The 21,673-nt window shown below is 39.6% G+C and overlaps 1 protein-coding gene and 1 pseudogene across 10 annotated transcripts in view; one reads left to right on the top strand and one right to left on the bottom strand.

Annotated features, from left to right (window-relative positions):
- Positions 1–13,304, bottom strand: part of DPY19L4 (dpy-19 like 4) — a 59,483-nt gene extending 46,179 nt beyond the window's left edge. For 6 of the 9 annotated variants that reach the window (XM_082432707.1, XM_082432708.1, XM_082432709.1 and 3 more), the window contains exons 1-2: positions 13,172–13,304; positions 7,279–7,389 (exon numbers count right to left, since the gene is read on the bottom strand). In XM_082432707.1, coding sequence (XP_082288833.1) covers positions 7,279–7,389; positions 13,172–13,187 — 127 coding nt within the window. In that variant the 5' untranslated portion in view covers positions 13,188–13,304. Of the gene's footprint in view, positions 1–7,278; positions 7,390–7,849; positions 8,114–12,202; positions 12,281–13,131; positions 13,148–13,171 lie in introns of those variants that run through there. The other 3 variants (XM_082432713.1, XM_082432714.1, XM_082432715.1) reach the window with 3 other exon arrangements.
- On the top strand, positions 4,206–5,436 carry LOC309646419 (nucleosome assembly protein 1-like 1 pseudogene; annotated as a pseudogene). The gene has a single exon. The product of its transcript is annotated as a nucleosome assembly protein 1-like 1 pseudogene (transcript).
- Positions 13,305–21,673: the final 8,369 nt, after the last annotated feature.

Below are 21,673 nucleotides of genomic sequence, written 5' to 3'. Positions count from 1 at the left end.
CCATTGACAGACGAATGGATAAAGAAGATGTGGCACATATATACAGTGGAATATTACTCAGCCATAAAAAGAAATGAAATTGAGTTATCTGTAGTGAGGTGGATGGACCTGGAGTCTGTCATACAGAGTAAAGTAAGTCAGAAAGAGAAAAACAAATACTGTATGCTAACACATATATATGGAAACTAAAAAAAAAAATGGTTCTGAAGAACCCAGGGGCAGGACAGGAATAAAGATGCAGACATAGAGAATGGACTTGAGGACATGGGGAGGGGGAAGGGTAAGCTGGGACGAAGTGAGAGTGTGGCATGGACATATATACACTACCAAATGTAAAATAGATAGCTAATGGGAAGCAGCTGCATAGCACAGGGAGATCAGCTCAGTGCTTGGTGACCACCTAGAGGGGTGGGATAGGGAGAGTGGGAGGGAGACGCAAGAGGGAGGGGATATGGGGATATATGTGTACATATAGCTGATCCACTTTGTTATACAGCAGAAACTAACACAACATTGTAAAGTAATCATACTCCAAAAAAGATGTTAAATAAATAAATAAATAAATAAATAAAATAAAATCACTGCTTCCAATAGTACGTGTAAAGCATTTGGCCTGGCACGTAGTAAGAGATCAGTAAATACTATCAATAGGTATTATAATTGGGCTACAGAAGCATACTTGCAAAAATATATGACAGTTAATTAAAGCAATGTTGACACAATGTAAACTATAAACAGACTAATAAAAAAACTTACCTACCATGGCAATTTGGTAAAAGTGCTACAAAGTTCCTAAATATGTATCTTTTCCTGTTTTTTTTTTAATTAAGTCTTGGACAATGACAAATTAATCCTAATTATCAAGGGCTATTACAAAAAATATATTCAACCAAATCTTATATATAAATGCTTACCTTAGTGCTACTTTGTTTTTGAAAGATTTTGTAAAGAGTCAAAGCTGGAATCAAGCTATCAGTGTTTGGTATAAGTGTATATATTTTAGAGAAAATACAGAGCTCTGGGCCCTGAAAATTATTTATTAAAAAATTATCACGGGGGACGTCCCTGGTGGCACAGTGGTTAAGAACCCATCTGCTAATACAGGGGACACAGGTTCGATCCCTGGTCTTGGAAGATCCCACATGCCGCGGAGCAACTAAGCCCGCATGCCACGACTACTGAGCCCGTGTGCCGCAACTACTAAAGCCCGCACACCTAGAGCCCGTGCTCCTCAACAAGAGAAGCCACCACAATGAGTAGCCCCCGCTCACCGCAACTAGAGAAAGCCTGCGTGTAGCAACAAAGATCCAATGCAGCCAAAACATAAATAAATAAATAATAAGTAAATTTATTTTAAAAAAGTTATCATGGGCATTCCCTGGTGGCCTAGTGGTTAGGATTCCAGGCTTTCACTGCCGTGGCCCAACCAGGGTTCAATCCCTGGTCAGGGAACTGAGATCCGGCAAGCCACGCGGCCAAAAGAAAAAAAAAAACTGTAGGACTCAATTTCACAAAAAGTGAAAAAAAGAAAAGAAAAAAGTATAAATACATTGAAAAAAATATAAGCAGTAGTTGCCAAAATTTTAAGAATAGTTATTATCTACTGGAATTATGCATATATTTTCATTATACTTATCTCTATTTTCACATTTTCTACCCTAAAAATATATTTTTGTAACCAGGGGAAAATACTATTTTATAGGAGCTATCTCTAAATTGTTTAAATACCTTTCTTATACTGTATTTTCCAAAACGTTTTAAATGATCACTCTATTAGTCAGCTTTGCTGTAGTGAAAAAGTGACCCCTATATTACCAGTGGCTAACAGAACAAATATTTAATTCTCATTCATGTTACTGTGGGTTTGGGGTCAGCAGTCACTCTCCACTCAATTCCAGACTTTAGATTAGCTGTGGCTCTTCTTGTATCTTCAGAATTCCAGAATGGAATCAGTCCCTATTTGGGACATGCTGTTCTCATTACAGAGGAAAAGAGCAGGAGAACAGGCAAAAACATACAATGCCTCTTACAATTTCTGGTCAGAACTAGTACACTGCTACTTCCACTCACATTCCATTGGCCCAGGAAAGTCACATGGATAAACCTGACAATGGGGTAGGGAAGTATACTCCACTTCAGAGAGGCAATCCAAATCACATGGTAATGGGAAGGAATGTATAATCCACTTTCAGGGCAGGGAGAAAACATTTGGGAACAATAAAAGGATCCACCAGGGTTTGCCCCATTAGTCACAAATGTCTACTTCCCTCTCAAAGGCAAAACACACTCACTCCTTCTCAAGAAAGATACCTGGGACTTCCCTGGTGGCGCAGTGGTTAAGAATCCGCCTGCCAATGCAGGAGACACGGATTAGAGCCCTGGTCTGGGAAGATCCCACATGCCGCGGAGCAACTAAGCTCGTGTGCCACAACTACTGAGCCTGTGCTCTAGAGCCCGCGAGCCACAACTACTGAGCCCATGTGCCACAACTACTGAAGCTCGCACGCCTAGAGCCCGTGCCCCACAACAAGAGAAGCCACCGCAATGAGAAGCCCACGCACTGCAATGAAGAGTAGCCCCTGCTCGCCGCAACTAGAGAAAGCCCGCGCACAGCAACGAAGACCCAACACAGCCATAAATAAACAAATAAATAAATAAATTTATTAAAAAATAATAATAATAAAGATACCCTTAGAGCAGCTTACTCAGCCTGCTTTCTGCACGTAGAAAGTTAGGGACTCATACATCATTTTAAGACATGAATAGTTGTGTCCTTCTTAATCTAGGCTGGCAGTTCTTTTGATAGTATGTCTCTCTCAAAGCTTAGCCAGCAATTCTCCTAGGTTTTTACCTAAGAGAAATAAAAATAGATGTCCACAAAAAGATTCATACAAGTATTCACAGCAGCCTTATTCATAATAGCAGAATACTGGAAATTACTCAAATGTCCAACAAGAAAAGCAGGAACACTTACAGCAAGACGAATGAATCTCAAAATGATTATATTTTTAAAGGATAACATATTGAGCTAAGTGAAAGAATCCAGGCCCAAGGACATATATGCTGTATGACTCCCTTTATAAGGAATTCTAGAACATGCAAAGTTAATCAATATTGAAAAATATCAGAAGAGTGGTTGCTTTGGGGGGTACAGGGAAAATCTACTGGAAAGGAACAGAAAACAACTTTCTGGGATAAGGGAAATGTTATGTATCTTAGTTGTAGTCAAGTACCAAAACTCATTTAATTAAAATACCTATGATTCTGTGCATTTTTAAGCAGCATTTTCTTTTTATTTATTTATTTATTTATTTTTGGCTGCGTTGGGTCTTCGTTGCTGCACACAAGCTTTCTCTAGTTGTGGCGAGCAGGGGCTACTCTTAGTTGCGGTGCACAGGCTTCTCATTGCGGTGGCTTCTCTTGTTGTGGAGCACAGGCTCTAGGCGTGCAGGGTTCAGTAGTTGTGGCACATGCGCTCAGTAGTTGTGGCTCGTGGGCTCTAGAGCACAGGCTCAGTAGTTGTGGCTCACGAGCCCAGCTGCTCCGCGGCATGTGGGATCTTCCCGGACCAGGGCTTGAACCCGTGTCCCCTGCATTGGCAGGCTGATTCTTAACCACTGCGCCACCAGGGAAGCCCCGATTCTGTGCATTTTATGATATGTTAGTTATATCTTAATTTTTAAAAATTAAATCGTTCATTTTTGCAAAGAAAAGAACAATTTTGTTGGCTTTTTACCTACTTGATTCCAGTCAACTCCATACTCCAATAACTATACCCACAATTTTTCTTCTACATATGCCTCTCTCAAAGATTTAACTACAAGTATTTTGAGCTTATGAAGCTTTGTTTATTTGTCACAAAAGCCACACCCTTTGTTCTTTTTCCCTGAGTGCTTTATTCAACTGAAAGGAGTTACTAGGAGCTACTTTAATCCATTCATACATTTTAACAAACTATGTGACAGTCATGCCCTTGATTTGAGTGTTGCCCTAAGGATTCGTCTTAATCAGCCTTTGTTACTTAAAGTATTTCTCAATTTCATTGAATATTTTTTGCTAGTTGAAAAGACAAACAATACTAATTTCAACACTACAAGCCCCAGAAATTTTGGATTCCTATTTTCCTCTTCATTCCTGATTGCAAATGGGCCAATTCTGTTCTAATGTATCTCTTTCCTGTAATCAAAAGTAGCTGATAGCTTCTGCTCCTCCCACCGCCGCCCTGAGTCACTGCCTGCGCAGCTCTGGCCGCCTGGCTCCCCCCGCTAGCCACTGATATTTGGCATTCATACAACATGGCAGACATCGACAACTTGTCTAGGGTAGTTAAAAGATGTGTGAATGCTCTCAAAAACCTTCAAGTTAAATGTGCACAGATAGAAGCCAAGTTCTATGAGGAAGTTCATGATCTTGAAAGAAAGTATGCTGTGCTCTATCAGCCTCTATTTGATAAGCGATTTGAGATCATTAATGCCATTTATGAACCTATAGAAGAAGAATGTGAATGGAAACCAGATGAGGAAGATAAAATTTCAGAGGAGCTAAAATAAAAGGCCAAGATTGTAGATGACAAAATGGATGAAGAAAAAGAAGACCCCAAGGGAATTCCTGAATTTTGGCTGACCATGTTTAAGAATGTTGACTTGCTCAGTGATATGGTTCAGGAACGTGATGAACCTATTCTGAAGCACTTGAAAAATATTAAAGTGAAGTTCTCAGATGCTGGTCAGCCTATGAGTTTTGTCTTAGAATTTCACTTTGAACCCAATGAATATTTGACAAATGAAGGGTTGACAAAGACATATAGGATGAGGTCAGAACCAGATGATTCTGATCCTTTTTCTTTTGATGGACCAGAAATTATGGGTTGTACAGTGTGCCAGATAGATTGGAAAAACGGGAAGAATGTCACTTTGAAAACCATTAAGAAGAAACAGAAACACAAGGGATGTGGGACAGTTCGTACTGTGACCAAAAAAGTTTCTAATGACTCTTTCTTTAATTTTTTTGCCCCTCCTGAAGTTCCTGAGAGTGGAGATCTGGATGATGATGCCGAAGCTATCCTTGCTGTGGACTTTGAAATTGGTCACTTTTTACGTGAGCGTATAATCCCAAGATCAGTGTTATACTTTATTGGAGAAGCTATTGAAGATGATGATGATGATTATGATGAAGAAGGTGAAGAAGCAGATGAGGAAGGGGAAGAAGAAGGAGATGAGGAAAATAATCCAGACTATGACCCAAAGAAGGATCAAAACCCAGCAGAGTGCAAGCAGCAGTGAAGCAGGATGTATGTGGCCTTGAGGATAACCTGCACTGGTCTACCTTCTGCTTCCCTGGAAAGGATGAATTTACATCATTTGACAAGCTTATTTCAAGTTTTTTGCTATTTGTTTGTTTGCTCGTTTTTGTTTTTTGCAGTCTAAAATAAAAATGTCAAAAAAAAAAAAAGCCGCTGATAATCAAGGTACTCTAGTAGTATTCTGTTTGTGATCTTGTTACTTAAAATAATTTAAAAATTAGTATTAAAATTGCAGCTATTCACAGGAAACAGTTTTATAAAATGTTTTGTCATGCACAGATGGATTATTATTTTCCAGCTCCCAAAAAGTTTTCTTGCTGCTAACCTTTGAACTAGATCTGTAGGTGACTCACTGCCTTTATCTTATGTGAGCAAATTTATATAAATGGTCCCTGAACTCCCTATAGGAAAGAATCTATTTATGAAAGCTGTTCAGCTCCTAAGGATGGCATATTCTCCAAAGCCACTTTCAGATATGCTTCAGAAGGATAACAGAAATGGAAGGACCTCCAGAGGATGAAGCCAAGGACGACAAAGAACAATGAACTGGGAAACTACTTCCAAGGAAAACAACTAGGGCCTAATCAAGAAACATTCCCTACCCCAGAGGAGGAAGACCTCATATTTACCTAGTAGGATTTCAAAATTGCTATGGACCAGTGGTTAATGTGTCTCTCGCTCTTCCTCTTTCTGAATGGAAGCATTTATTTTGATATCCTATCCCCATCCAAAAGTGTATAATGGGAGAGGGAGCATGTGCTTTGCTAAGAAAAGCCTGCTTACAAGGTAGGCTCTTGGCAGGCATCTGGGACCCTGGATTTCAAAAGGGTTCCTACCATTTTCTACTGAGTGGTTTACTGTGCCTAACTTATTTGTGCAAACAGTGTGGTTCATACATACTGCTTTCCTTCTGGGACTCTAGAATTTTCCTACTCATTAAGCAGAGGCTACATGGCCAGCCACCAGTAAAAACCCTGAGCAGAGTTGCTAATAAGCTTCCCAGGTAGACAAACCTACAAATGTCACAATTTGATCCTGAAGGAATTATGCATTAGTCTTCCTATGTGACTTGGAAGCTTCTGCCTAGTTTCTTGCAGTCTTCAGCCCATAGGCCCTTTCCCTTTGCTGATTTTGTTTTGTACTGTTCACCGTAATAAATTATAGCTGTGAATATGACTAAATTCTGAGACCTGTGACTCCTTCTAAGCTCTAAACATGGGGGTGTTCTTGGGGACCCCTGACACAGAGCAGATAACTTGTCTTTTTAATTCATAGGTCTCTGGATTGAATGAGTCATAGCTGACCCTGATGAAGATAACAAGACCTTGGGCTTCAAGACTGATGCCCTGACTGGATAAGACTGAATGTCCTCCTTGGGGTCGGGGAGGTACCAAGTATATTTTGTCTGAGGGAGACAAGTAAATATTTATGACCAAAAGGCCAGAATGTGGTAGACTGTTATTATTATTCCCAACTATTTTGTCCTTTCCTATAAAAAGATTTTTCATCCCTGCCTATTACCATGTGACTTGCCATGCTTCCCCGTAGTCAGACTAAACTTCTCCATCCCACTGTCTAGACTGATTATATGACTTGGTTGGGCCAACAGAATGTGAGTACAAGTGACAGTGTGCCAGTTCAGCAGAAACTTTAAGAGGTACTGCATGACTCTGCCTGTTTTCCTGCTCTTTTTCTCTGCCACAAGAAAAATACATCCCAAATAGGGATTCTGCCTTCATGACATGAAGCTACATCAGCCAACCTACAGCCGCAACATGTAATGTTGATCAGAAATAAATGTTTTTCGTAAGCCAGTGAGACTTAGGAATTGTTCTACAGCAAAACCTAATGAAAGTCGACCAATATCACCACATACTTAAGACAAAATATGTTTATACATTTGAAATATTAATGTAAAATATATTACCTAACATAACTATTTTTGTAATAGCACAAAAACTCCAAATCTAACTTACGTTTTGGAACTCTTTCAGGAATTGCAGTATTGTTGATTTTCTCTTCTTTGGCAGATTCTTTATTTTCTGAAGACTTTGGCTTTTTTCTTTGGCGCAGTTCTATAGTTGGTCCTTAAAATATTTGAGAAGTTATTGCAATGTATGTATCAAATTATTCTGTCTATATCTCGAACTGATTTACTTTTATTATACTTAGGCAAAAGTCCCATGAAGAACTATTTGTACCAAAGATAACTTTCTTCATAATTATTTTAGCACTCCCCGCAAAACTTTCTTTTACTACAAACAGACAATATAAGTTCTGCCTCCAACTCGTGCTTTCAGAGTCCTACTGATAAACTGAGCTCTTCTCCTGAAATGATGCTATTTTTAAAATATCCCAAAATAAGTAAACTCTTTTCCAGAATGACTGGAGAACAAAGTGTTATTTAATAAATTAGCTTATTATTCTAGTTACCTGAGAGTATAACATGCATCATTCATGAGTTAACAATTTTTTTTAAATAAAAATAAAATAAAATACATTGATCATAAAACTATACTTCATTTTTTTAAAATAAATTTTATTTACTTATTTATTTTTGTCTGCATTGGGTCTTCGCTGCTGCACGTGGGTTTTCTCTAGTTGCGGTGAGCGGGGGCTACTCTCATTGCGATGGCTTCTTTTGTTGCAGAGCACAGGCTCTAGGCACGAGGGCTTCAGTAGTTGTAGCACATGGGCTCAGTAGTTGTGGCTCGCGGGCTCTAGAGCGCAGGCTCAGCAGTTGTGGCTCACAGGCTTAGTTGCTCCGCAGCATGTGGGATCTTCCCGGACCAGGGCTCGAACCCATGTCCCCTGCATTGGCAGGCGGATTCTTAATGACTGCGCCACCAGGGAAGTCCTATAGTTCATTTTTAAAAATAATCCTAAAGATTCTAGAGAATTTCAGTGCTGTGGTATCATTATCATTCAACAGTCTTAGAGATTTAGGTATTGGAAAATAGGCTGAACCTATAAAAATCCCTATATTTGGGGAACTCTCAGAAATTTTCCCAAAATTAGAGTATCTACTCTTTCTATACCCGATTAAAAAAATGTAATGCAGAAAGCACCTCCAAATCAGTAAACTAAATTCCAAATTAAACAGGAATTTACGATATTCAACTTAGCTACTTTTCCTCCCTAGAGTTAATTATGAGGTAGACTATGTCATGTAGATGTAAGATACTATGATGGGCTGTCAAGGTTTCAGGTGGTACAAGAACTTATCTCCTTCTAAGAGAAGCAGAGTTTTTTCTTTTCTCTCAGTAATGGCTTAAGGCTAGGAAAAATGAGCCTAAAAGGAGGAGTTAAAAAAGGAGAAATGAATCAGCTACTGTTGCTGATGATCAGATGGCTGATTCTCTAACTTTACTGTGGAAAATGAGTAAAATGGATTTTAAAGTAGCTTCAAAGCAAATTCACATGTTTGCTAAAATATCTTTAAACACTGACACACTGAGGGAAATAATACTGTATATTTAGTGGATTCTGTCTGACTAGTTAATTTTTAACCATTTTTATACTATTTATCATTTATTTTATAATCATGTTAAGTCGTAAAGTCAGTGAATACATTAGAAAATGACATTATTAGAAAAGCCATACCATGGATATTGAGTATTTTTGCATACAAAATATGGGACAACTAATAAATATTATTATATTCCTTCTTCATGATTTCCTTTTAATTTTCCTCCGCTATGGGTTAAAGCAAAAGTTAGAAGCATTCAACAAGAATGAAAATTTATGTAAAGCCAAATGAAGTCTTCAAATGCAAGTTATTATTTTAGATTTTATTAAAAAAGAATACATGGAAAAAATATAACCACAAGACATATACTTAGTAGATACACTTGCATGATTAAACACATTAAGAGTACTGGATTAAAAAAAAATTTAACTGGGTAATTTCAGAAATCAAGTTAACAAATCTATTGAGGAAGTTAACAAATTATGTGACCAATGGGTTAGATAGGGCTTTTTTTATTAGACAGTCTAAAAGCACACATTTAAGACAAAGATGGGCTTCCCTGGTGGCGCAGTGGTTGAGAGTCTGCCTGCCGATGCAGGGGACACGGGTTCGAGCCCTGGTCTGGGAAGATCCCACGTGCCGCGGAGCGGCTGGGCCCGTGAGCCACAATTGCTGAGCCTGCGCGTCTGGAGCCTGTGCTCCGCAACAAGGGAGGCCGCGATAGTGAGAGGCCCGCGCACCGCAATGAAGAGTGGTCCCCACTTGCCGCAACTGGAGAAAGCCCTCGCACAGAAACAAAGACTCAACACAGTCATAAATAAATAAATAAATAAATAAAAGAACATGAATTTCTTTAAAAAAAAAAAAAAGATAAAGATAATTTGGGAAGGAAGGGGATAGTCACATAAAAAAGTGTTCTTTACAAAAAGCTATCATTTTTCTTTTTAAAAAAATTTCTCTATAAAACTAATCACTTTACAAGGATTTTAACAAAGTGTTCTCTGTGCACATAAATGGTTTTTTTGTTTTGTTTTGTTTTTGTTTTTGTTTTTGGCCACAGTGCGCAGCATGCAGGATCTTAGTCCCCTGACCAGGGATGGAACCTGTGCCCCCTACAGGGGAAGCATGGAGCCTTAACCATTGGACCACCAGGGAATTTAACAAAAATTTTGCACAGAATCCCAAGTTATTTATGAAGTATATAAATCTTAGTCATCTCTCAGGAATCTGTATTAGCAATGTTTATCATACAAATGAATAATCTGTAAAGGATCTATAATACTGTATTTTCTTTATTATTATTTTTTTGGCCATGCCACACTGCTTGTGGGATCTTAGTTCCCTGACCGGGGATTGAACCCAGGCCCTCCAAAGTGAAAGCGCAGAGTCCTAACCACTGGACTGCCAGGGAATTCCAATACTATATTTTCTTGATTCTAAGAAGCCATATATTTTAAGATACTATTTGATAAGTTTTTCAAGGGGATAATTGGCACTACCATGTTAAATATGTGCATTGATTTTTAAGACATGGCAATTTCAGTGGCATTAAATTGTGGGAGCAAAAAGTACTACTTGGGAAATACAGTAACCTTTTTAACCAATCTCTTCAATCTTGTCCCTAAATTTTTTGCCTGTGACCATAAATCAAAACTGACTGGATGCAAACTTTACCTCATTTCCTTTATATTGATCTTTTAACTTCATAATTGATAAACAAAGCCCAGAATCTTTAGGTGGATAAGTAACAAAGGCCAAAGCAGTGGACAAACTAGATTATTAATCTTGATAGGAAAGCTCTGGGATAGAATCCAGGTTTCCTTTTCACTATCTTATACTTTTAGCATTGTAAAGAAAAAGTCAAAGTAGTAAATCAACTATATTTCAATTAAAAAAAAAAAAAAAAAAAGAGGGACTTCCCTGGTAGTACAGTGGTAAAGAATCTGCCTTCCAACGCAGGGGAAGCAGGTTCCATCCCTGATCGGGAAACTAGGATCCCACATGCCACGGGGCAATTAAACCCGTGCGCCACAACTACTGAGCCCACGCACCCTGGAGCCCGTGTGACAACTAGAGAGAGAAAACCCACACGCCACAGCTAGAGAAAAGCCCGCACACTACAAAGAAAAATCCCGCATGCCTCAATGAAGACCCCACGTGCCGCAATTAAGACCCAACAGCCAAAATAAAGGAAGAAAAAAAAAAAGAACCTGTCCATATCAAAAAATAAGGAATAAAAGAAGAAATCAAATAAATAAAAATGATAACATAGCCACAAAAATAACCTGCTATTTCAGTCTCTGGCCCAGTGATCTTCACATAAGATAGTTAACAGGGCTACAAACAGGCTTGCAAATGCCCATCTAGACTATACATAGCAACTTCCAAGTGAATTGTGAACACTGCTCTGTTCAAGGCTATCACTTCTTCCTTTGTTCTAACATATCTTCCAGGAAACATAAATATAAATACCATGACCCTCTACAGCATCAAGAGAAGATGAGGTTTCCCAAAGAGTATTTACTTAGAGAAAAGTGGGACAATGAAGAGGATCCAAGTGAATGTGAATGATAAGTAAAAAGCGATACAGAGAACATCTGGATACAAGTAAAATAGACTATTTAGTCTAATTTTAATGCAGTGAATACAAATAACATGCATTTTGAAAATAAGTATAGAGTGCCTAATAAATGGAAAGTACTCAGAATAATGCCTAGGACATAGACATGTTTACTATAAATATCATTACTAGATTACAATAAATGAGAATTACTCACTCATTGTTGACTATTATATCCCAGTACCTAACACATTAGACAGCCGAATATTTATGGAATTAAAAAATTTGTTGAATAAACTTTAACAAAATTGCAATCCATTAATTGTTCCAAGATGTATTTCATTGCTTTGGATTATCTGTAATTCTACAAACAAAAATCATTTTTCATTTTATATCACAGAATTAAATTTCACAGACTTGTATGGTTTGTGAAACCATAACTGGTTCTACATCATACCTATTTGGTTAGGTGTAACTATAACCTCTTAAAACAATTTCTCATTTGCATGATATATAATATTAAAGACTTTTAGTACTGCAGTATTAATTTTTTTATGCTTTAAGTGCTCATGGAAACATACAAGCTAGCTCATCAACCTACCCCTAGAGATTTGCAGTTAGTCAGAAAAGGAAAAAATATCAAAAAATGTATTACATATACTGCAACCAAAGATAAAACCAAGGCAACAAACAGAATTACATTCTTCCTTACCAACTACAAAGAGTTTTGCTTTTGAAGCTGTTTTTAGGTAGAGTGTCTTAAATTTAGATCAGTTTTAACACAGGAAACTTAAGGAAGAGGAGGCAAATATGAAGCAAGAGGGAGCACAGGGACAGAGCAGCAAGTCACAGAGCAGCAAACAATTCTTACAATTAATTTTTTTTTAATTGCTTTCCACTGAATTCTTGAAACTCCCTTCTTGCACTCTTGGTTCAGTAAGGCTTCAATCTAAATAGATCACATTCACAACCCCCCTCAGTAAGGTAAAAAGTCATGTTTTCCAAAAGGATGAAAAATCTAACTGCTCAGTCAAGAGACACCATTATACCTATGCCTGAAAGTAGCATGCCCATCATGAAGATACCATGACACGAATGTTTCCTATAACATCTCTAAGTTCCTCCCAACTCCCCATTTTTCCCTCATACTTATCGATTTCTATGAATTAATTTTCTTGGCACTGGCCCTGAAGGGGCATGAAAAGCTTTCTCCAGCCCACCCACTTTCACCTGAAAGCACTCCTGGCTTCCGGATCCCCCCAAAACCACTTACATCCCTTCTCCCTTTGCCATCTCGCCCTAACCTGTAACTGAACTTGACCTTCTTCAGTTTCTGCTTGCTCATCCCCTCCCAATCCACCTTACCACGTCTACCCCAAACCCTTGCCTCTTTTTGTCCCCTTGGCCTGCGGGTCCTCGTCAGAATCCACAGACCTCTAAAGAGCGCACTCAGACTGAGGGGCATTTGGTTAAACAACTATCCCTCTCGAAAATGCACTCAGTACCTAAACCTACATCTTCTAAACCAAAGTATGTCCCCCACCCCATTAATCATCTGCTCACAGCCCTCCCTCTCCACCACTCCCCCCACGGGTTTCTCTCTTCCTACACGATTCCCAACTTCAAGCTCCACTTTTGCTTCCCACTAGAGCCGACACAGCTTCGGGCTATTTACTCCGCTCCTCCTGAATTTCTCCACACACCTCCCCCCGCCGCCCCGCTCTTTCCCGCCGGACCGCCGCGGCCGCCCGCAGCCCCGGCCTCCGGGGCCCTCGAGTCCCCGCCCCTCTTTCCCGAGACCTCGGGCGACAGTAGGCGCGCTGGACCCCGGGGAGGTCACCTTCTTCCTCCGCCATCGTCCCCGCGGAGGCCGGGGCGCCCCTCCGGCTCCCGCGCGGCCCAGAGTCTCCCGCCCTCCGTGTTGCGGAACCCCTCGGCGTCCCCAGACCAGCTGCCGGCCGCCGCGCCCCCACTTCCTGACCCGCCCCCCTCCGGTGTCGCGGCCAACCGCGTCCCCCCGGGCGGCCCTGGAACCAGAGTGCCGGGAGCGGAGGGCGGCCGGAGCGTTTGGCGGGCGCGCCTGGTCCTGCGCGGGCAGGAAGGCGGCTCTACGCGAAGTGGCACCGCTCACCGCTGGTGTTCCGGGCCCGCTCCCCCGCCTCCCCCGTCCCCCACCGGAGGCGAGTGCGGGGGTCCCGCTGCAGCCCCTCCCGTCGCCCGTCCTCCCCGTAAAGGTGGGCGCCCGAGCGGGCTTTCTGGGGCTTTTGTGGTTAGACTCAGGTAGTCAGAGAATATCCAGATCCAGCCCGCATACCCGCCCCATTTTACAGAGAGGAAACTGAGGTGCAGCGAGTGTAAGTCACAAAGCTAGTCGGAGCCAGAACTGGAATCCAGGGCTCCTGCGTCCTCCGGGTGCTTTCAGAGCGAGGCAAAACCCTCTGGGTTGACGCGTTGGTTTAGTAAGCCGCTAGACATCTACAGGAAAGAAGCTTGTACTTGGAACTTAGTGTTTTTAACCACCCAAACTGGTTAAACAAATGTATTTGCATGATATTATTTTGAAAACAGTAATACTATGGTCAGTGCGGGGGAGGGGGTGCGTTTAGATATTCCACAACAATGGAACATAGTTTTAACTTGTTATACTGTTTGTCTTCACTTTTGTTATATCTGGCATTCTCCAAATATACCAGGATCTATCTCCCTCAACAGTACTAAGAAGTAATATAGGAACTGACAAAATGCCCATTATAGAATGAGAGGAAAAAGGCACAAGAACTCACTGAAGTCATGGGGTTATTAAGGTTGTCCCATTCTTAGCAGGCAGCAAGAGTCTCCTTCCTTTATCAAGTTAGGATATTTGGGGAGAAGCTATCAGTTTTCAGTGCTGTGCAAAAACAGTTCCAGGAACTCTTTTTATGCCTTTGGTTGCTTGTAAATATGTCTTGCCTGTCAAACAGCACTGGACCAGGAGTTAGAAACACGGGTGGAAGATACCAATTGCCCAGAAAAGGCCTGGGTCAAAGCAGAGAGAACAAAACTGTTGGTCTTTGAAAACCACAAGAGCCCACGTACACAGCAGCAGATTTCAGTGCCCAGCTTATCAGATGATAAGCAGGCAGAGCTCCACCTCATGCGAGAACAATACAGTGGCCACTGAGGGCCACTGTTTTCCAAGTCTAGGGTCTTGAGGTGATGACCATTCCTCCTATAGTTCCTTCATGATCACCTCAAGGACTTAATTGTAAATTTAGGTATAATTTAAATTATACTGCATGCTCTATACAGTAGTGGAGACAGAGGAAAAAAATAGCTTCTCAAAATCAAATGGAAACATGAAAGAAGAGAGATAGTTATTCAGTCTTTAGATACTAATCAGTGGAATCATGATTGTGTTCCCTAGTAGAAACATTCTTCCCTTGAACCCTAAACCTCCACATAAGAGTAATGAGAATGGGTCATTTTACCCCTGAAATGGGTAATTTTGCTATGAGAAAAATAAGACATTTTTTGTTCAAAATATCAACTTACCCAAAAAGATGTACTCTTCACTGCTCAATATGTTGCCTTGCAGCTGGCCGTATAGCTGAGCATTCAGTAAGTCATTCTATAACTCCATAAGACCAGCTGCTTCCAGATAGTAATGCACATAACTAGTGGACACATGGTCCTAAGATAACTTCCGATTAGAGCTTGATTGACCATTTTACGACTGCAAACCATGGGCTGCTAGTTTCCCATCCAGAATTTGAAGGGTTATTTCATTATCCTTTGCCTCATCGTGACCAATCCTAAACACCTCAAATTTTCTCAAATGGTCTTTTATTTACAGTCCACTCTCAAAGAACAATATGATTTTCTGCCTCCTCTAGAAGTTTGAGGACCCCTTTAGTATGCTGTAGATATTTTTAGGGATTGATGTGAAATGCTTTGTTGTAAGTCTTTTAAGAAAATGTAGATTAGGAAGCTATTGTAGTAAACTGGGTTAAAAATAAAGTCTTGAAATAAGGCAATGGAAATAAAAATGTTCAAAGAGAAGGGATTCAAAGATGCTGGAGGTAAATCTACAGGGCCTAGTGACAAATTGGATGTGATAAATGATGAGTTGAAATGATTCCTAAGGTTTCTATCTTAAAATTAATTATGTGTCTTCTGTGTGCCAAGTAGTTTGTTACCAGGATATGAGACAAATATAAAACAAAAGCCCCTGAAGACTTACCTACTTGAAACCAAAAAAATACAGGCAAAGTCTATTTTAAAAGCATTCTCCTATCCAATGCTTCACCTTATTATTAGTAACAATAATTAGTGTGAAATCTTTGCGTTAGTTCAGCTCTTCTTCTGTTAAAGATATGGAACTCTGTTTCATCTTTATTATGTCATAAATTTGTAATTATCCATTGATTAACATATTTAAATTATTTTCAAACACCATCTCCTTTGTGAAGTCTGAACCAAATATGATCAATTCATCTTTGAAAACGCATAACACTCTTACCACCATTATATCCTGGCTTGTATTTTGGTAATGTTTTATACCATTCTTTCAACTCTTTGAAACACACTGTAGACAAATATTTTGGTAATTGACTTAAAAGTTATTGACAATAGTATTAGCTGTGGGTGTCTTAGAAGACCAACGTGATAAGCTGTATATTTTGCACTATCAACGAGAACTATGATTTGAAGCCGTTTTGTCTTAGCTTGTCACTAGTTCTACTTGTGACTATGGATTAATTTTTTTCTATGCCTTTTCTGTAAAAAGGGGGATAAGGGGCTACACTGTCAGTTGCTCCTGCAGTTATTTCTCAAGCAGGCCTCACTTCTTCCTCATTGTTTGAAGCTATGCGTCAGTGCCTCCTGAGTATATTTGCTCTATTATCACTCATAAGGATCTGCTGTCTTCCTTTTCCGCTGACTGGGAGAATTACAATCATACAAACCAACAGAGTCAAACTGGGAACCATACAATCCTCCCTAGTGGGACACATTGAACAATGTGTGTTCTATTTAGATATTTTTGAATTAACATATTAAGCATCTTAGGACATTTTCTAAAGTATGTTTTTTTCCTACAGTTAAAACTCCTCCAGGAAGAGACTTTTTTTTTTTACCAAATTGATCATATGAAATAATATTCATAAATAAAGAAAAACATTGTTGGTACTAAGCGGCCTATTATCAAGATTTTCCCAGGCAAAGCTATTTTAGTAGACAAAGTTTGCTGACTTTGGACCAAGTTTCCATCCTCTCTTCTTTCAGATAAGTAAGCCCTCCAAATATTTGTGAAATTTCGTTGAATTGACTATTAGAATTGCCAGGTAATATAGGACACTTCAGTATAATATGTTCTATGCAATATTTGGGCCAGACTTAAGCTAAAAATTATTCGTTGTTTATTTGAAATTTCCATTTAATTGAGTATCCTGCTTTTGGTTTGATTTTTTGTTCCTCTGTTGACCCTATTTATGGATTGAGACTGCCCCCTCAATGCTAGGAGCTCCCTAGCATTGATTACTCTTAGGCCTTCTGGGCACATGTAAATAACAGATTGAATTCTTCTCACGATAGAGGAAAGGTAGTTAGATAGCAGATGGATTCTGAGTACCTCAATTATTAATTCAGGAAAGAATCTGCCATTCCTAATGCCCTGATACATGGAATTGCTTCTGCTGTCTTCCCACCCTACAAAGGGCTCCAGCTAGAACTGGATGGGTCTAGTGCAGTCCTGGAGCTGCCATTGAACTGCTTCTTAGTCAACCAGCCAGTGCAGATGATTGACTGGGCATATCTAGACCTGCTGTTTGGAGGACTAATCACACTTCCAAAGTCTAGGTATCTTAAAACCAAAAGCATACAGTGATTGTGGGGGGAAAATATTTCCCACCAATTATGACTTAATCACCATAACAATTTATGTGTAACAGAGTAATGGCCATGATATACTTTTTTAATACAATAAAAAAACAAAAACCTATTCATCAATTATGACATGATTTAAATATAGATATATTTTTAAAATCTTGTTAGAATCCTAGATAGGCACTCTGGTTGAGAATAGGACCCTGAAAAGCCAGTAGTACTATGAGTCCTGGAAATGGCAGAAGCAGCCGAAATCATGTTTAGGTAAATTTCACACCAAACTCTCTCTTTGGATGTGTATATCAATGTGAAATGCAACTCTCTGAATTTGTACCTCAGTGTAAAAAGCATACTCTTAATAACTAGATTAATACTAACATTTTAAATATTTTTAAACGGTGCTAAAGAAAAACAATTTTTGATTTTTAACATTTAAATTTATAAACAACTCTAAAAGAAAACTGTATAAAGCACATTAGTTTTCACCTGCAGGAATGAACATACATTAATTCATTCAATAGATATTTATTGTATATATCCCAAGGGCTGGCTAGTCACTAAGGATACAGGGGGAAAGAAGACACATTTTACCTTGATGGAAGTTACAACATGGGGAGCAGATTATAGGGAGATCTTACAGAGTCTAGTGAGTCAGGAAAGGCCTTCCTCAGAAAGTAAGATTTCTGCATAGCAGTTAGTCAGTGAAGAGAGGAATAACAGGAAAAAAATGTGTTTCAGGCAGAGGAAACAAAAAGTGCATCACTCCTGCAAAGAACTGGAAAAAGTACAACAAAGTGTAGAGCGTGAGAGGAAGAGTGCCTTGAAAAAAGCTCAAGAGGTAGGCAAGAGTCAGCTCATGCAATAGCATGCAGTCGTACATTTGGGTATTTTTTCCTACAGCAAATGGAAACCTTTAATAAAAAGATTTTAAGGGCACATAATCACTTTGTTGTGTTCTTATCACACATGCACACACAAAATAAAGAGGGTGGGAGGAAATTTTTGGAGGTGATAGATATTGGTGGCATTGATTGTGGTGATGGTTTCACTAGTGTAGACTTATCTCCAAGGACTCACCAAGTTGTGTATGCTAAATAAGTACAGCTTTTTATATCTCAATAATACCTCAGTAAAGTGGTTTAAAAAACATGTAATCGGATCTATGTTTTTAATTTAAAAGATTGTTCTTTTAAAAAAGCATACTGGCAATAGAGGAAAGCAGAATTTGATACAAAGAATCCAATACTGAGGCAAAGAACTGGTGAGAGTTACTGATGACTAGGATGGTGAGGAAAGGAAGTTAAGAATGGCTTTCTTACCTTTAATACCTGGTGGTATGGGGTGCTGGTTCCTGAAGTAAAGAGAACAAAAGGACCAGCAGGTTTTTGGACACAGAAAGATATGTTCTTTTTTAACATGTTGAAATTGAAACGCCCAGGGACACCTCCAAATGGAACTATCTATTGCATTGTTGGGTTTAGAAGCCGGTAGCTCCAAAGAAGCGTGTGGAAGTAAATTAATGAGTTTGCCCAGAGAACAGATAGAGAAGGTGGCTGAGGAAGAAATCATGAGAAACACCATCAGGTAAGGAAGGATGAATCTCTCTCTCTCTCTCTCACACACACACACACACACACACACACACACACACACACACACACACACACACAGGATGAGAACCGTCCAGAACCAGCTGAGAATTCCACATTGATTTTTTTAAAAAATTGTTTCTAGTGTTTAACTCTACTATCATATTGGCTTTATATGCATTATAAAACACTGGCTCAAATTCGAGTCTGTAATAAGCAGCTTTGTTACCCATTTATCAACATTCACTTTTAGTACAGCAAAAATACATAGCTATTGAATAATTCAGCAGCTGAATTAATGGCATACTGGCAATAAAGTAAAAAGGCAGACCAAAGGAACACTATGAAGCCCTACTCTGTGACTCTGTAACAATGGACTGTATTTGTGCAATGCTAGGAAAAGAGCCAGAGCAGCTAAGAAGCAATTAGGAGAGCACTAATCACATCAACCTGTATCCAGATCTTTATAGTCTAGATCCTTTCCTGTACTTTCTGTGCAACCGTGACATGTGTTACTTAACCTACTCTTCATTTCCTGGTCTATAAAAATAATAATAGTGGTACCTACTGTAATAGGTTGTTGTGAAGATTCATTTAACCAATACAATGCTTTTTATTGTTGACCACACATATTCTCGGTGGTTTTTTTGGTTGTAGCTTATAATATACTCTGCCAAGGTAATGATTACCAGCTTGGGTTTTGGCCCGAAATATCCCTCCACCTTCCACATAAAGGAATTGAGGGGAAGTACACTGAAATAAGGACATTTGCCCTTTAACTTAGGTCTAAGCTAGGGGCAAGTCAGGCCATTTGTTTCTGAACCTTTTATCCCTCAGGCTACACCTTGGGATCTTGGCCTTCAAGATCTCACATAACACAAAGGAGGCAGCAAAAATGTCGAAAAACAATTTCTCCCTATGGCACCCACTCAGTGCTCTCTTACTCCTGAATTTCACCCTGGTGGCCTTCCAGTCCTCAAAGTTTACATCACCTCCTGTCTAGTCTGTGTCTCATATTAGCACATGGGCTAGGGAATGGAGTACTGAGCACAACTGTAGAGATTCAACCTGAAACAGAAGACATCCGGAAACTGAATTACTTCCACCAGTTCAGTCCTATTTATCCTTTTCCTCTTCTCAATAAGAGCACTTCCTACCGTGGCCCAGTTTTAAACCTGGAACTCCATTTTAATCATGACCCAAAGAATTTGCTTCAAAATAATACAGCAGTGGGGAAAGTGGAAAGGAATATGGATAATCTATATAATTACACATAATCCTATATATAACAGATTATACAATTGATTACATAATCAATCTATAGGAATGATTGGCTTTGAGTTCATAATTGTTGAAGCTGGAAAGAGACATGGTGGTCATTATTCTATTTTTGTACATGTTAAAAAAATTTTTCCCCAAAGAGCTAGGGGAAGCAGAGAGAGGAAGAGAAGTTGTGAAATCAACTATAAACCAAAGAGGTGGACCTTTAAGATTTTTTAATATATTCAAGTCCGCTCTATTCTCACTCTCTTCCTTCCCCACCAGCTTTACTCAATTCCATACCCTCCTGACTGTCCGTGTTCCTTTTCTGCCATGAGGAGGGCAGCTACATGAGGTGCTATTTCAAGGAGATAAATAGGAAATCCCCTTAGTCCACGCAACCTGTTTTTCTTGAAGGCAAGGAATAGCCTGGACAACATTAAATGCCTGCCAGAGACATCAAAGCGCAAAGGAACGTGCAGCAGAACCTCAGCTTGCCCCGAGAACTCTGTTGCCTCCTCGCAGATAACAGAGACCCAAAGCTGAAGCACAAAGTTGAAAGAAATTGCTTCATTTTTATAAATGACATTGGCAAGGACTGAGACTGAAAAACTGTCCAGGTGAACTAAACTTCATTTGGTGAATGCTTAACAAGAACATGTATGTAGAAATGTACTAGACATTGAGGGAAATACAGGTACTTGCTGCCCTTGAGGTTATAGCCTAAATCTGGAATTGAACTCAATAGAGTATATACATCAAATAAGTGATACTGACAATATATGTAACTCTAAAGTGGTGTAAGTCACACAAGACTTAACCAGGGTCCTAAAGAAATTTGGCTTAGAGAGAATATTGGAGAACTCAGCCTTAGCAAAGAGAGTGATTGGAATAAAGGAGGAGCATGTGGGATTCAGAAACACTAAAGTTCTAGCTCTTATTATATGGCTTTTAAGAAATGGCTTGGACCTCCCTGGTGGCACAGTGGTTAAGAATCCGCCTGCCATTGCAGGGGACACGGGTTCGAGCTCCGGTCTGGGAAGATCCCACATGCTGTGGAGCAACTAAGCCTGTGCACCACAACTACTGAGCCCGCGTGCTACAACTACTGAAGCCCACGTGCTGCAACTACTGAAGCCCGGGCGACTAGATCCCAGGCTCTGCAACGAGAAGCCACTGCAATAAGAAGCCTGCGCACCAAAACGAAGAGCAGCCCCTGCTCGCTGCAACTAGAGAAAGCCCGGGCGCAGCAACGAAGACCCAACGCAGCCAAAAATTAATTAATTAATTAATTTAAAAAAAATCCATAAAAAAAAAGGCTTATGTGGCTTGAATAGGTTTTCAAATTGTCAAGCAAATAGAGCTCTAGTAATAAGATGCAAGGACCACATATTAGTATCTATCTATCACTACCATAACTTAAGAATTTCAAAATCAAAGTCTCAGTGATTTATGTTCTAAGGATGGTTGTTTGATCTGTATCTGAAGTGCATTAATCATTGATAGCTTTTACAAATACTTATAGTAACTTAGGTAAATATCCTACCACCTCAGGAAAAAAAGGCTTTACCCACCACACCCTTCCACCATTACCCTTAAGTCTTCTAATAACAAAACAGAATGCAAACATG

The sequence above is a fragment of the Balaenoptera physalus genome (assembly GCF_965194825.1).
Source record: "Balaenoptera physalus genome assembly, chromosome: 17".
Taxonomy (NCBI): domain Eukaryota; kingdom Metazoa; phylum Chordata; class Mammalia; order Artiodactyla; family Balaenopteridae; genus Balaenoptera; species Balaenoptera physalus.
The sequence above is the reverse complement of the archived record's forward strand: the minus strand, read 5'-3'. Positions and strand labels throughout refer to the sequence as shown.